The sequence below is a fragment of the Pipistrellus kuhlii genome, unplaced genomic scaffold (genome assembly GCF_014108245.1).
Source record: "Pipistrellus kuhlii isolate mPipKuh1 unplaced genomic scaffold, mPipKuh1.p scaffold_m20_p_14, whole genome shotgun sequence".
Taxonomy (NCBI): domain Eukaryota; kingdom Metazoa; phylum Chordata; class Mammalia; order Chiroptera; family Vespertilionidae; genus Pipistrellus; species Pipistrellus kuhlii.
Window position 1 is genome coordinate 47,524,722 of NW_023425449.1, and position 15,597 is coordinate 47,540,318.

At 56.3% G+C, this 15,597-nt stretch overlaps 1 protein-coding gene across 1 annotated transcript in view; it reads right to left on the reverse strand.

Annotated features, from left to right (window-relative positions):
- Positions 1-7,561: 7,561 nt before the first annotated feature.
- Positions 7,562-15,597, reverse strand: part of ATP6V0D2 (ATPase H+ transporting V0 subunit d2) — a 31,639-nt gene continuing 23,603 nt past the window's right edge. The window contains exons 5-8 of the mRNA XM_036437393.2: positions 15,163-15,240; positions 11,095-11,271; positions 9,164-9,241; positions 7,562-7,792 (exon numbers count right to left, since the gene is read on the reverse strand). Of these exons, the coding sequence (XP_036293286.1) occupies positions 7,631-7,792; positions 9,164-9,241; positions 11,095-11,271; positions 15,163-15,240 (495 nt within the window). The 3' untranslated portion in view covers positions 7,562-7,630. The remainder of the gene's footprint in view (positions 7,793-9,163; positions 9,242-11,094; positions 11,272-15,162; positions 15,241-15,597) is intronic.

A 15,597-nucleotide genomic window follows, 5' to 3' on the forward strand; every position in this document is an offset into this window, starting at 1 on the left:
CCCTTCAGCCTCACTCTGCAGGTCATCCGGAGTGCTAGGGCCAGCTTCTGCCACTTGAAGACAAGAGTCTAACCTCATGGTTGGCAAACTACGGCTTGCGAGCCACATGTGGCTCTTTGGCCCCATTGAGTGGCTCTTATACAAAATACCATGGCCAGGGCAAGTCTATTTTGAAGAAGTGGCATTAGAAGAAGTTTAAGTTTAAAAAATTTGGCTCTCAAAAGACATTTCAATCGTTATAATGTTGATATTTGGCTCTGTTGACTAATGAGTTTGCTGACCACTGGTCTAACCAAAACACCACTACCAGGAGCAGGCAGTGTGGGAGCTCCTAGCAGGTCCTGGCTACAGGCTAACATTGGTAGTAGATTCCCACGGTGAAGGCCTCTGTGTACAGACTGGACAACACCTGAAGGTATTTGATTGAACAGAAACAGAGGTAGACAGATACACAGCAATCTTTCCTTTTTATGTATATTTTTTTTATTGATTTCAGAGAGGAAGGGGAAGGAGAGACAGAAACATCAATGATGAGAGAGAGTCATTGATTGGCTGACTCCTGCACGTTCCCCTACTGGAGATGGAGCCCACAATCAGGGCATGTGCCCTTGGCCGGAATCGAAGCCTGACCTCCTGGTTCATAGGTCAACACTCAACCACTGAGCCCTACTAGGGCAGTAATCTTTTCTACAAACCATATCAACACAGTTAAGTCAGGTTTGTTTTTTTTCTTTGTTTTTTCTTTTTTCTTTTTAGGTGTCCTATTTTCATAAAAAGAATATGTTTTCCCCCTTCATGACAATGACTTTTCACTTCAAGTGTAAACGCCATGTCCAGCTAGTAAAGGGTTTTGGCTTAAATTCTTTCTAGATTTGAGGTCCATTTCCTCGGTGCCCAAAGGATGGGGCGTGGTGGAGTGCCTGCGTTCTGGCCGCTCCGGAGCAGCCCTCCTCATCAGCTGACGCCGCTGCGGCCTCCCCGGAGGCTGAGCGCTGTGTGGCCTTCGTAAACATGGCCATGTATGTGGGGGAACCCAGAGGAAGCTTTATCCAGGCGGAGCAGGGGGAGTGTGCACCCGCCTGGCTGACTCCCAGTGGAGAGCGGGCGGCATGGAAGAGACCCTGCCTCCCCCTCGCTGGGCTCTCAGGAGGAGTCAGAGGCGTGGTTTGCTCCCGCAGCGTGGTCAGCGGCACCTCCACCACCCAGGTCCCCAAGGAGCATTGGGCATCATTTCAAACCCATTGGAGGACTTAGCGAGGGCTGATTCGGCTCCAGCGCTTCCTGTCGCCCAGAGTGCTAACAGGTCAGCATCTTCCGAACCCACGGTGACCCGACAGCTCAGCTCCGAACCGCGGTGACCGAACAGACAGCTCAGCTCTGAACCGCGGTGACTGGACAGACAGCTCCGAACCGCGGTGACCCCACAGCTCAGCTCCAAACCGCGGTGACTGGACAGCTCAGCTCCGAACCGCGGTGACCGGACAGCTCAGCTCCGAACCACGGTGACCGGACAGCTCAGCTCCGAACCGGGGTGACCCCACAGCTCAGCTCTGGGGCTCATGCCCAGAGCCCAGAGGCCCACTGAGTCCAAGCGCAGCTCACGCTGGCGCCAACGGGCTGTGTCCTCCTCACTCACAGCCAAGTCCAACCTCAGGACCGGTGACTTTCATTGCCCCCAGTGGGTGAGCGGCAAGCAGACTCCGTAGAAGAAGCTGGGGAACAGTCCGATCACACCGGCGGCCAGAGGGGAGAAAAGGACAGAGCCCCCAGGAAGCTACCAACTGACTTGGCTGCAAAGACCGGCAGTGGGCTCCGCAGCCTGGCCCCATGGCGAGGCTGTGCTATGGCTGTGGTTTTTTGTGCCTTTCCTATTTGAAATGGTACTGGAAGATACTGTCTGAGTGCTTACAGAAAGGCCGCTATGATTGTAACTCCACACTGCACCCTGTGTATGCACACACGGCACCCCAGGGAGGGCTGTGGGAGCTGCTGGCACTTGGGTGGCCACTGGGGGAGGGTCAGGACGCAGGCGGCCGGGCACCACCCACTGCACCTGCTCGTGGCTGCCCTCCCCCTCCTGTGCAGGGAGGTGCCACGCCCATTAGGACTAGGCAGGGTGTCCAGGTCCTGGGACCCCTCTTTAACTCAGCCATGGCGACCTCACAGATAACTTTCTAAAAAAATGGAAATTATGAAAACAAAAGCAAAGAAATGGAGGGCAGTGAGGGAAGGATCCCCATCAGGAAGAATTCCATGCCACACAGGAAGGTGTTCATCCCACTCCCTGTTGGGTTTATGGCCGGACTGAGCTAAGGGATGTGGGAGGAGACCCCGCAAACAGGGATGAGGTGGGACTTCAGACTAAGCCCAGCTGCAGACAGACTGGAACTCGGAGAGAAAGGGGCGGAGTCGGGGCTTGGGAGGGGGCCCTGAGTTGGACACAGAGAACAACCATACAAGAGACCAGACAGTGCTGTGCAGGTCAACAGGGAAGGCGACGGGCCTCATTTATTAGAATTAACTGATCTTCAGCCAACTGTGAGCTGGGAATAAAGCAGTTATTTTGGTCATCTATCTTTGTATGTCAGTGTCCAGTAGCATACGTTTCATTCTATCTGGAAGCACGAGTGATTTCTTTTGAGCAAACACTGTGTTCTGAACGAGCGGAGAAACAAAGGCAAATAAGAGATGGTCTGCGCTCCTGGTGGTGCCGGAGACGCCGCTGCATGGTCTCGCGCACATCCCGGAGGTGTGAGCGCTCATGGACCGGCTCCCTTTGTGCAGGCTGCGTACTGAGCAGTTCAGCTATTACTTCATCTAAATCCTGCGGCGATCTTAAGAGTAGATATAGTTATCCACTCTCACAGGAGGGGATACGAGAAGTTCAGTGACTTGTCAAAGTCCACAAAGCTCTGGGAATTACGGACGTCGATTCCAAGTCCTGGCACTCATGTCTTCCCAGAAGGCACCTCTGCCCTAACCACGGCTCCTTCGAGCCCAGCGTGTGCTCGCTGGGCAACCAGCACGATTGGAAGGGCTCATCTGTGAGGCCTCCATCTGTGAGCCCGCCGCACAGCAAAGGATCTGACGGGAGGCCGGGCTGTCGGAGGTGGCGGGGAGATGCCATGGAGGCAGAGCCTGCCTGTCAGCCGGAGGGGGAGATGGGGAGAAAGCTCACCTCTGAGGTCACTCAACGTGACTTTTTAAGCCAGGGCTCCCACATGCTATCAAAGCAGAGCACGCCTTTGAGGAAGCCCGACGCGCTTCTCCACGCCTGTGACGGGTGCGCAGCGCGGACGCCCGAGCAGCAGAGGAGCCCTCGCCTCCCGGGCTGCCTTCGCCCGGCCCGTGTTGGCATCTTCCTGAGGTTCCTGTGAGGACTGGGGCTGCTGGCCTGGCTGAGCAGGCGTGTCCGCTGTGGCTGGAGGGATGCATTTGGGAAACGTTGGCAGATGCGTTGTTTGGGGCCGGAGAACACACCGCATCCCCGGTGAGCGGGTGTCCGGCCTTCTTCAGGAAGGCTCTCAGAACCAGAGGTTTCATACCACTCCAGGCACCGGCTGGCGCCTAGTCTGTGTGACTCCATGTTGACCCGAGCCTGGGAGCACTGGTTCGGACGGCTCCCTTATCCCCCCGAGACTTCCATGTTTAAGTCAAGAAAAGTGTTTTGAAAAGATGTCTACGTGCTCCCTAACACCAACAGCGCCCACAGCGAGTGTGCACTGAATGTGACCCCCAAATGATTACTTCATCCGATCTGAGACCCTCCTCCAGCTCAGGGGACCGTCCTGCATGTCCTTCTGTGGTTGATGGGGCGTGTGGCGTGTGCATGGGCCTGGCGGGCCTGGTGGGCAGACCGATACTGATTTTGACGATGGCGGGGACTTTGGATGTCATTTGCAATTCTTTGAGATTATTTTTATCTCCTTTTTTCTAAAGATGATTTTATTTCGCCCCCTCTTAGCACACTCATTAGTTTTCATTGCCGAAATCGAATACTCTAGGCTCCTGCTTTTGTCTCCGCACCTTGAACACGCTTAGAAGGAGAGAGAAAGCCACTAGTTGAGGAACAGACAGTGCACGCACAGCAGAGTTATCGGCCTCAATGGTTCAGCGGTCTTTTCCCCTTTAATAAACTCCGCAAACAAGGAAAGAGCCGGCCCTGCTATAGTCTGCCTCCTGGGAGTTCCAGGAGCGTCAGTGTTGGACAGCAGGCAGATAGGTAAGTCATCACTCAGTTATCCGCTGTGCAGGGCCCCCCCTGCTGTCCCCTCCTGGGGTGGAAGCTGGCCTCACGCTCTGCCTTTGGTCCCCAGGCGCCGGGGGTGGCCATGCGGTCCTTGCCCGTATCTGGGCCTATTTGTTCCACAAGTGTGGTGATTGCCGCAATGTCCTGATGCTGTGGGACCGGAGATGAGGAGCCGGGACTCAGCGCTTGCCTTCAGGGGTCCTGTTTCCACGGAGAGAGGGGCAGCGGCCTTTCCTGTCTTCCTGGCACGGAGGTGTCTGTGCCCCGGAGGAGGTGGCAGGTCCCTGCCGAGCCCGCCGTGGCCTTTCCTTCCGTGCAGCAAGCTGAGGAGGAGCCTCGGACCGCAGCGCCTCCCAGGCCTCAGACGTCCGCGTCAGGAACCAACCCAGGCCTGTGCTGTCTCGGGGTCGGGAACCCGAGCCCACCAGCAGCTGCCTGGGCTCTTCCAGTCAGACGGCTGCCAAGCGACAGCCGATCAGACACTGTCCTTGTTTGCGTCTGCCTCTTCTCCAGAAACTCCTCCCTGCTCCTGTCCGGACACTTCTAACCACTTTCTGTTGGATCTGTCCGATTGGAATAGATTTTTGCTTAAATAAACTCTTAAAAATTCCAAGTTTCTCTTTTAGTGGTTCTATGGTTTGAATCACAGAGCCCTCCGGCAGGGGATTTGCCCTCATTCACTAGGCAGACATTTTTTCAGTGCTGCAGAGCGCCAGGCCTGTGCTACAGACAGACAGCGTGATCCGGGAATACATCTCGGGCTTGTAGAGAGACTGCTCGGTTGGAGGGGGGAAACCGACATTACCAAGCAAATAGATCTGCCCATGGTACAAACTCGGTAAGAACTGTGAGGTGAAGAGCAGGGTGTCCGACAGAGGCCAGTATGAGGTGCCCCTAAGCCTGGAGGACCTCTGTGAGAAGGTGAGTATGCGAGATTGCTGTGCACAGACCCGAGGTGGGACAGGTGCCCACTGCAGAGGGCAACGCGGCATCGAAACCTGCAGGAAGGCGCCAGCCCCTGGAGATCCAGGGGGAAATGTCCCCATAGATAGAGGGCGTGGGTGGGCAGGGCCCCAAGGGAGCTGCTCCAGACTGGAATCTGGAAGGGGCGGGCGGGAGCGGGCTGCCTGCGGGGACCTGATGTGGCCGGTGCCCGGTGCGTGCTAGCACATGCTAACTGCCTGAACAAAGCGGGCAGTGCTTCTGCTCTGACTGTGTAAGTGAGCGGTCAGAGGTAGGGGTGGGAGGCTGCAGCGGAGGCCGGGGGCCGTGGAGGAGACGGAGTAAAGATGGAACCAGGAAGCTGCTGAGGGCAGGGGCTGGGCTGTGGCTTCTGCACCCACTTCCATATTTACCAGGCCTGTGCCCTGACAGCCACATGGCCGCCGAGCCCCAGCCTCCGGGCCTCGGTGCTGGGGGACAGGGGCGGGAGCACTTGTCCAGCACGCTGCGTCCCTCACCGCTGTGCTCAGCACCCGGAAGAGGACGCTCCCATTTGCTTGAGTGAAAATGACTCAAAATGAACGAGATGAACCCAATGGAGAATTTTGTTTCCTCCTGACTCTAACACAAAGCAGGCAGCATCTGTAATCTCCCCGTGTCCGTCCTGCCTGTGCTTCTGACCCTTTTCAGTGGTGGGTGTGAGCGCTGCTACAGCGAACCTTTGCTGGGGGTTCAGAACCAGACCCCAGGATGTGCTCTGCGTTTGATTTGAGCTAAAGGCAATTTTAGCTTCCGGGCCAAGAGAAACTCTGCCCTCCCTTTCAGTCCCTAAAGCAGGCGGGGAACTGTTCTCTGCCCAGGGCCATTTGGGAATTTATCCCATCATCAGGGGCCATACAAAGTCATCAGCTTAACAAGTGGTCAAACATTTCTAAAATATATATATTTTATTGATATTTTACAGAGAGAAAGAGAGAAGGATAGAGTTAGAAACATCGATGAGAGAGAATCATCGATCAGCTGCCTCTTGCACACCCCCTTCTGGGGATGTACCCGCAACCAAGGTACATGCCCTGGACCGGAATCAAACCCAGGACCTTTCAGTCCGTAGGCTGACGCTCTATCCACTGAGCCAACCGGTTTGGGCACAAGTGGTCAAACGTTTAACCAGCTCACCCCAATGCCTCGGCAGGGCCAGGCCAGTTGACGTCCAGGCCTTCTACAGCCCATGGGCCGGACAATCCCCACCCTTGACCTGGAACTGAATCAGGGGCCTTGCGCATAGCAGGTTCTCAGCAGGAATGTGGAATCTGGAATTGCCTCACCTATCTGGTGGGGCATCGCTATTCACTGCCCTTCCGCTCCGTCGTCTGACAGTGACCTGTGCGCGCCCCAAGATGCTGACCTCATCCCCAGCGCAGGGCTTCTGTACCCACCCCTGAGCCCGGCCCCCTCGCATGCAGGGTCCCCACACAGCGGAGTTAGCCTGGCCATGGTCTCCTGTCTGTGATTGCTAGGCCAGCCGGGACCTGAGGTCGGGCAAAGTTCCTCTCGTCCCGCCCCGCCCCGCCCCCACTACCGAAGCACCGGTTCCTGTGCTGGAAAGAAAGGCCTTGAGCAGGTGTGGGCTGCTTGTCTTCCTCTGGTTGGCTCTGGGCACCGATTCAATGAAGGTTTATAGAGAATCCAGAGGCTGCGATGGACCCTGTGGTTTCTGCTGGTTAATGTGTAAAATCCAGCTTAGTGCAAAGCATGAAGGAGCACTAAGAGCTGTGTCTCGTGCTTTGCACGAGAGGAAGCTGTGCAGGTTACACACCGTGCCTGTGACAAACGGACCCTGCCCGCTGTGGGACGTCTGTGCTGAGCGGCGGCTCCCGAGCCCACCTGACCGGGTGCCCGACAGGAGCCTTCCCAGAGCACGTGCCAGGTGGGCACACACGGCTCCGGGGTTTTCCGATGATGGAAGGACCGGACAGTTAAAGAATAAAACAGGCCCTGGGTGACTGCTCAGTGGTTAGAGCTCATGGGCTCGATTCCAGGTCGGGCACATACCCAGGTTGGGTGTTTGATTCCCCATTTGGGGTGCATGCAGGATTTTTTTTTTCTCTCTCTTCCTCTCTCTAGAACCAAGGAAAAACATTTCCTCAGGTGAGGAAGAAACAGTGAAACAGACTGCCAGTCGTTGGGCCCGTGGAGAAGTATGAGGAGCAGGAGTCAAACGCTTTTATTAGATTTGGTTTCAACACACAAACTCAGAGTAGGGAAAGTCCCCAAGGGTTAGTGAAAACGCATGGCCGAGGCCCGTGAAGAGACATAAACGTGGAAACAAGGGGAGTCTGCAGGTAAGCCAGGCCACGGCTTCCTTCTGTGATAACCAAACGCCCCTCCTTTCATTCTGCTCAGTAGCAGCCCTTCCCACTCAGATCTCTGCCCGCGCGGTCACAGGATGGGGATGTAGCTGTTGATCTTGGTGCGATGCCTTTGGGAGATGCACTCGGCTATCCACACGACGTTCCTCATCTCCTGCTCCCGCAGCTTCGTGTAGGCGTAGAAGACGCCGCAGTGGAACTGCCTGGAGAACGCCAGCACGTTCATCTTCACCTGAGGGGGGGGGGGGAGTCACGCCGTCAGCCGCCCCGCCCCTCCCCACCCCGCCCCGGCCCGCCCCACACCGCATCGCACCGCAACGCACCGCGGAGGAGCCAGACGCTGTGCCTGAGCGGTGAGTGCAGACCCATCAGTCCCTGAGCAGGTGCAGGCCTCAGGGCTCTCTCCCAATCTCACCGTCACTCTGAGCAGGCTCAGGACTGTGTGTGTGTGTGCGTGCGCGTCTGTGTGTGTGTGTGTGCGTCTGTGTCTATGTGTGTGTCTGTGTGTATGCCTGTGTATCTGTCTGTGTGCCAGTGTGCATGTCTATGTGGCTGTACATGTGTGTCTCTGTGTGTCTCTGTGTGTGTCCGTGTGTATGTCTGTGTGCATGTCTATGTGTGTGTGTGTGCCTGTGTGTCTCTGTGTGTGCATGTCTGTGTGTCTGTCGTTGTGTATACATGTCTGTGTGTGTGTTGTGTGTGCGTGTTTGTGTGTGTGGATCTGTGTGACTGTGTGTGGCGTTGGAGCCATATTCACTTGGCATCCAGCTTGTGGGCTTGTCTCATTCAGGGAAAGGTTTGCTGTGGCCACGGCCTTATAGGCTTGGGAAGGGTTTAGCTGCCTAACTCCCTCCAGGGCAGTGTCCGGCCCCTGGTCTCCAGACTCAGCTCTCACGAGCTTTTCTAGAATGCTCTGCAGCAACCTGATTTACAGGGCAATTGTTTGTGGTTTTTCTCTGTAGAAGGGATATAAAATAAAAATTTCAAGAAAATACTCTGAACTGGGGCAGTCGGGAACGGGAGAGCTCCGCACTCTGTCCCTGTGTCGGGAGGAGAGGGGGCTGAGGGCCTCTGCTGCCACCGCGGCGGTGCAAGCGCTCGGAGCAGGGCCGACAGGAGCCGCTGCCCGCTGCGGCCGGGGCCTCCGGGCTCCCCACGGCTTCCCGTCATTGCAGCGGGAGGGCCGGCGGCTTGGGGAGTGATCGGCCGCACTGGGAGGACGGCTTAGATTAGGGGCCGCTGCCGGTGTCAAAGGTCAAACACAGAACGAACACAGTCCCCTGTGGGGCCTCAGCACCTGACAGGGCCTGGAGGCAGAGGGGCCTTTCTGCCTTTCCAGGGAACCACGACGCGGCCCCTCCATGCCATTCACAGGAACAGTTCCCAACGTCACAGTGTGCCCCGCTGCGTCCTCCCCTGGACAACCGCGAGGGCGCGCCCCGGGCTGCCCGCCGACAGGCAGGCAGATGGCGCGAAGCCGGGCCGTTCCCGCCATTGGGCTGCCTCCCCCGCTCTGCGTCTGCCCCTGGGCACAGCACCGGCTGCTGCTGCGAACCCGGTGAGCAGAGGCTCAGGCCCAGAGCGGGAGGAGGAGCGGCCCTACCTCCTGCTCGTAAAACACGTCCTCCAGCGACTTCCCCGCGCTGCCGTCACCCACAGCCTCCAGCAGCGGCTTGTACACCTGAGGGACAGAGCAGAGATATTGGTAACAAACCCTCATTTCTTATCATGTGTGGCCCCTGGCAACACAGAAGCTGCATTTGTTTATTTGTTTACAAAGCTCATCCCCAGAGGATGTGTTCTGTAACTCTCAGCCCCCCAGGAAGTGTCATTTCCCAGGATGACAGCGGTGGAAGCATAGCGTAGCCGTAGCCGCGGGCGCAGACCCACCGGCTGGGGCATAGGAGCTGTTCCCAGCTCAGCGCCCCCTTTGGGTGCAGAGCCTGTGTAAGGTGACCAGACGTCCCGCTTTCGGTGGTGGGACAGTCCCATTTTTAACAATTTGTCTCCTGTCCTGCTGCATTTTAAAAAAGTCTCAATTTTTGGAAAAGTCCCGATTTTTTAAAAGAATCTTTCCAAAAATCAGGACTTTTTTAAAACACCGTGGGAATCGGGACAAATTGTTAAAAATTGGGACTGTCCCTCCAAAAGTGGGATGTCTGGTCACCTCAGGCATGTGCCACCTTAGAGACGACAGCTGACCAATCCCCCGGGGACTGCGAGTGCGGGTGGGGCACAGGCCAGGGACGGGGTACAGTGGAGGCCTGGCCTCCAGGTCCCCAGAGGCCTCAGGGCGCCCGGGAGAGGGGCAGGTCTCAGCTCCAGAGGAGAGGAGCCACTGGGGGAGGAGGCCTGAGCTGCAGAGCAGCTGGGGGGGCAAAGGGGGTTCCTCTTGCTCCTGGAGCCAGGTGCACAGCCAGGGGCCACTGCCCTCACTGCCCTCACCTGCTCACCCCCGGCCGCTCGAAGGGCCTCTGGGTTGGCTCTTCCACCTGCTCTGACGTGAGCTCAGGTGCCCGCCCTGGGGAATGGCCTCCTCCGCCCCTGAGAACTGTGCTTCCCGAGGCCACAGAGAGTCCCTGGGCTCCTCACAGCCCCGGGGGGAGCACCCGCAGGGAGGGAGCACGGGCAGGGGGGGAGCAGGGGCAGGGAGGGAGCAGGGGCAGGGAGGGAGCAGGGGCAGGGAGGGAGCAGGGGCAGGGAGGGAGCACGGGCAGGGGGGGAGCACGGGCAGGGAGGGAGCAGGGGCAGGGAGGGAGCAGGGGCAGGGAGGGAGCACGGGCAGGGAGGGAGCAGGGGCAGGAGGGGAGCAGGGGCAGGGAGGGAGCAGGGGCAGGGGGGGAGCAGGGGCAGGGGGGGAGCACGGGCAGGGAGGGAGCACGGGCAGGGGGGGAGCAGGGGCAGGGAGGGAGCACGGGCAGGGGGGGAGCAGGGGCAGGGAGGGAGCACGGGCAGGGAGGGAGCACGGGCAGGGGGGGAGCAGGGGCAGGGGGGGAGCACCCGCAGGGAGGGAGCAGGGGCAGGGGGGGAGCACCCGCAGGGAGGGAGCAGGAGCAGGGGGGGGAGCAGGGGCGGGGGAGAGCAGGGGCAGGGAGGGAGCAGGGGCAGGGGGGGAGCACCCGCAGGGAGGGAGCAGGGGCAGGGAGGGAGCAGGGGCAGGGAGGGAGCACGGGCAGGGAGGGAGCAGGGGCAGGGGGGGAGCAGGGGCAGGGAGGGAGCAGGGGCAGGGGGGGGAGCAGGGGCAGGGGGGGAGCACGGGCAGGGAGGGAGCACGGGCAGAGAGGGAGCAGGGGCAGGGAGGGAGCACGGGCAGGGGGGGGAGCAGGGGCAGGGAGGGAGCACCTGCAGGGAGGGAGCACGGGCAGGGGGGGAGCAGGGGCGGGGGGAGCACCCTCAGGGAGGGAGCAGGGGCAGGGGGGGAGCAGGGGCGGGGGGAGCACCCGCAGGGAGGGTGCACCGGCAGGGAGGGAGCACCCGCAGGGAGGGTGCATGCCCAGGGCCCGCGTGACAGCGGGGGACCGGCCATGTACACACCTCGTAGTGGTCCGCCACCCTCTTCATCTGCTCGAAGTCCTCCGCCTGGGCCAGCAGGCGCAGGCCCTCGGGGCCGAGCCGGCCGCAGGTCGGGTAGAGGGCCTCCCGCGCGTCTCTGCTCAGCTCGGTGCCGAAGGAGTTGAGGGTGATGATGAAGGCTCGCCTGTCAGCCTCAAACTGCGTTTGCAGGAGGGAGAGTGTGAGAGCCGCCCTGCCGGGGCTCAGACAGAGCCGGGGCCGCGTTTCCGGCCACTGGGTCCCTGTGGGCTCTGCCTCTGAGGTCACAGGCCAGGCTGTGACCCCGCTCACCACCGAGCAGCTGCCCCACCCCAGGGCTGGCCCTGCTCCACACCCCACGCGCTGGGACCGGGGCCAGCAGCCGCTGCCCTCCTCCTGGAAGCCGCAGGGAGGCCTGCGCGGTGCGGGGGTGCCCGGGGCAGAGCAGACGCACTGGGAAGGGAAAGTGCACGCTGCCCCCGCCGCGCCCCCTGATGTGGGTCAGGCTCTTCACAGGAGGAAATGCTGTAGTACCCGTGGTTTGGGTGGGGTTATTATTTTGTTTTTGGTTATTATTTTGTTTTGCTGCTTCTTTTTTTGTTTTGTTTTGTTAATCCTCTCCTGAGGATATTTTTCCAGTGATTTTTTTAGGAAAAGACGAAGAAAGGGGAAAAGACAGAGAGAAACATCGATGTGAGAGAAACACGTCGATTAGTTGCCTCCTGCACGAGCCCCAACCAGGGCCCAGCCTGGGGAGGAGCCTGCAACCAAGGTACGTGCCCTTGCCTGGAATCGAACCTGGGACCTTTGGTCTGCAGACCAAAGCTCTATCCACTGAGCCAAACCGGCTGGGCTGGAGTTGTTTTTTTTAAGTTAAATAGCAACAATCTATTAGGTCTAGTAATAATTAATGTCGTTTTCTAATACTTTTTTTTAAATCGAATTTATTTAAACAATACAACAAAATTTAATCAACAATATAGTTGCCGTTGTTTTCTACTACTTGTGCCCAATGCTCAGGAAGCATTTTAATCCCTCTGTTGTAAAATTCTTGTGATTTTGATGCAAAAAATTCGGTCAATGCATTTTTGAGGCATTCTTCATTATTAAATTTTTTTCCAAGAAGAAAGTTTTGCAAAGAACGAAACAAATGGTAATCGGAAGGGGCAATATCAGGAGAATATGCAGGTTGAGGGAGAACTTCCCATTCCAACTGGCGCAGTTTTTCAGCAGTGATTCTTGCAGTATGCGGTCGTGCGTTATCGTGGTGAAGAATTACGCCCTTCCGATTAATCAGCGCGGGTTCTTTTTCTCTTAAAGCTTGGGCTAACCTTTCCAATTGGGCACTATACACTGCACTTGTAATGGTTTGGTTAGATGGTAAAAGTTCATAATGAAGAATTCCTTTAAAATTCCACCAAACACACAACATCACTTTTTTCGCATGCAAGTCAGGTTTTGGCGTGGGCTGCGGAGCCTCATTTTTGTCCAACCATTGAGGCCGCCTTTTCAAATTAACATACAGCACCCATTCTACATCTCCGGTAACCATTTGCTCTAAAAACGGCAAACGGTTTTGACGAGAGGAGCGAACTGCAAATTGTGACTCTTTGATTACGGTTGTTGTCGGTCAACTCATGAGGAACCCATTTTCCAAACTTTTGGACTTTGCCAAGTGCACGCAATTGATTGGAAATTGTTTTTTGTGAACAATTTAAAGTTGTCGCAAGCTCTTGTTGGGTAATTTGAGGATTTTGCACCAAAAGAGCTTGAAGAGCTTCTTGATCAAAATTGGACACATGGCCTCGACCACTCTTGTCATCTAACGAAAAATTTCCCTCGCGAAATTTCTCAAACCAACGCTGGCATTTTCTGGCACTAACTGCATCTTGACCAAGAGCACTACAGATGTTTTTTGCAGCCTCACTTGCTTTTCTTCCTAATTGGAACTCGTAAAGCATACAGTGCCGAATATGCTCTTCATCCGCCATCTTCTTAGCCCTAGTTTTGCAACAAAAACCAAACCAAATACAAACTTTTTCTAGCAAAACTTGTTAATTGCACTTCACACGTTCTGTAGATACCACGTGTTTGAAGGTTATGTCAATACAAGTCAACGCCAAGCAAGATTTTAAATGAATGTTTTAAAACGACATTAATTATTACTAGACCCGATAACTCTGTAGCTAAGAATTATACTATTTGGAGCTAGCGATCTCGCTCTCTGGCCACAGTTTCCTCGTTTGTGGGGTGGTGGGCCGTGTGAAGGTCGGTAGGCTGAGTGTGCTCGCCTGACTTCTCCGCTGGATGAACACCAGGCAGACCTCTCATCTCTGTGCTGTTTTAAAGTCCAAGTGAATCCACGCAGTTTCGGAGAGTACTGCACAGACCAAGTGCTGGCTGGTGCAGTGCTGCTATACACGTTTTGTTCAGCGTAACTCCCATCTGCTTCTGTTGGCGGGAAGGGCAAGAACCATTTCTAAACCTGGGACTGGGATGTGGACACCATTTCTGAGCCGGAATAAGTGCTGCTTCGAGTGCCGCTGGAGTGAGATTCTCAGGAACGTTTGACGTGACCAGAGTCCGAAGGGACCTCAGGAAGTTCCGGACTCATCCTCTGGGCGAGACAAGGGGAGACCTTAGGAGGTGGCCAGTGACCCTTCCCTCTGCAGGGACTGCTCACTGGACGCTTCGATGGGGACGCAGGCGCCTCCAGCTGTGACACCGGAGGAGGCGCTGCTTTAGGGAACAGACCTGCCGGATGCAGCGTCAGGACGGGTTACACCACATGCCCCACTCCCCAACCCCCGGCTTTTTTGCCGAAAGGGTAGTTCTTCTCAGTTTGTCTTGAATTCAGAAGTCATGGATCCATATTCAAGGATCTGCCACCAATGAAGCCAGAATAAAAGGTAGCCTAATGATTAACGGTAGTCTTTGGACAAAAATTATCTTCACAGGGCTTTTCTGAACCCAGAATACACAACTCATAATTAAATTCAGTCCTGCCCGGGCTGGTAGCTCCGCTGGCCGGAGCATTGTTGTGATACACCAAGGCGGGTTCAAACCACACCCAGGGCTCATGAAACCAATGAACAGGTAGGTAAGTAGGACAATTAATCGATGCTTCTCTCTCCCTTCCTCTATATCTCCACAATCAATAAAAATTAAGGTACATATTTATTTTAAGTTACATATTTATTTAAATTATATTTTAATTTTTAAGTCCAGGAGTCTGAGGAAGCCAGCAGAGAGCTCCACTGACATGCCACGCTGAGTGCCAGCTGTGCCCCGATGCCCTGGGACGCTGGGCTTCCGAGCATCTGCGGGTGACATTTAAACAAGAGGCCTCTGGCACAGATGCAATTCCTCTTTGACGACAAAGGGGATTAAGAAGTGTGACACTCCGGTCAGAGAGGCAGAAGCCAGGCTGGGCCTCCCCAGTCCCCACGCAGCGCTGGAGCAGCAGCGGCTTTTAGGTGCGGCTTCCACAGGACGCACCCCGGGGTCCCACGCCTGTGTCCCTCACTGGAGGAGTCTGGGTCCTTCTGAGTCCTATGGCGTGTGATTGCCATAGCTTACTAAATTTCTCACTAACTGCGATCTTTCTTCATATTATGCAGCAAGCATGATCACATTTTTATAAGTGTTATTCTTTCCTAAGTCTAAAACAACTCTTCAATGTTGGAAACTTGGGAAATCACTCTTTTTTTTGAATCCTCACCCAAGGATATGATTTAGGGGCAGGGAAACAGAGAGAGAGAGAGAGAGAGAGAGAGAGAGAGAGAGAGAGATATCAATCGGTTGCCTTCCTTATATGCCCCGAGCAGGAATAGAACCCTCGATCTCGGTATGTGCCCTGACCCGGAATCGAACCCACAACCTATGTAGCCACCCAGCCAGGCAGAAAACACCACTGCTAACGGAAGACACTGATGGCATACAGAGAGTAAAAGGCGTCGCTCGTTTCACTTTAGATAAAGGAGCTTCCGCGATGAAGCAGCATCCGGCCATGACAGGAATGAAACACATGGAAACACATTTGGCATGAACGCTTCAAGCACGCTTTCTCACCTCGAGGATGGGGCACATGACTTCCGCGGTGACGTCACCGTGATCCTTACAGAAGTTGTGGAACGCCTCCAGGTACGACTGGAAAAGAGGAGACGTCAAACGACAGGGTGGCCATCCGGCCTTGTGGAGAAGCTAGAGCCGCCCTTCGTGGCTCAGTCAGCTTTTGTGGGGCTGTCCCTTCTCACTGGAGGGAAGGAGTACCGGGGAGGAGGAGCTCACACCAATGCCATGGCACCGTCTGCAGCAGGAGCTGCAGGAAGCACAGCTGCCCTCACCTCGCCTCGTACCCCCGTACCTCCCTTTTCCGCATGCGTCTCCGTGGCCTCACTCGGCTGTTCTGGCTCCTCTACCGAGCGTGCCAGCCCTTTCACCAGCCCCAGAGAGACCCGCTTTGTCCTGTGCTGACGCCCCCTCTCGGGAGGTGCCCGGGGCTCT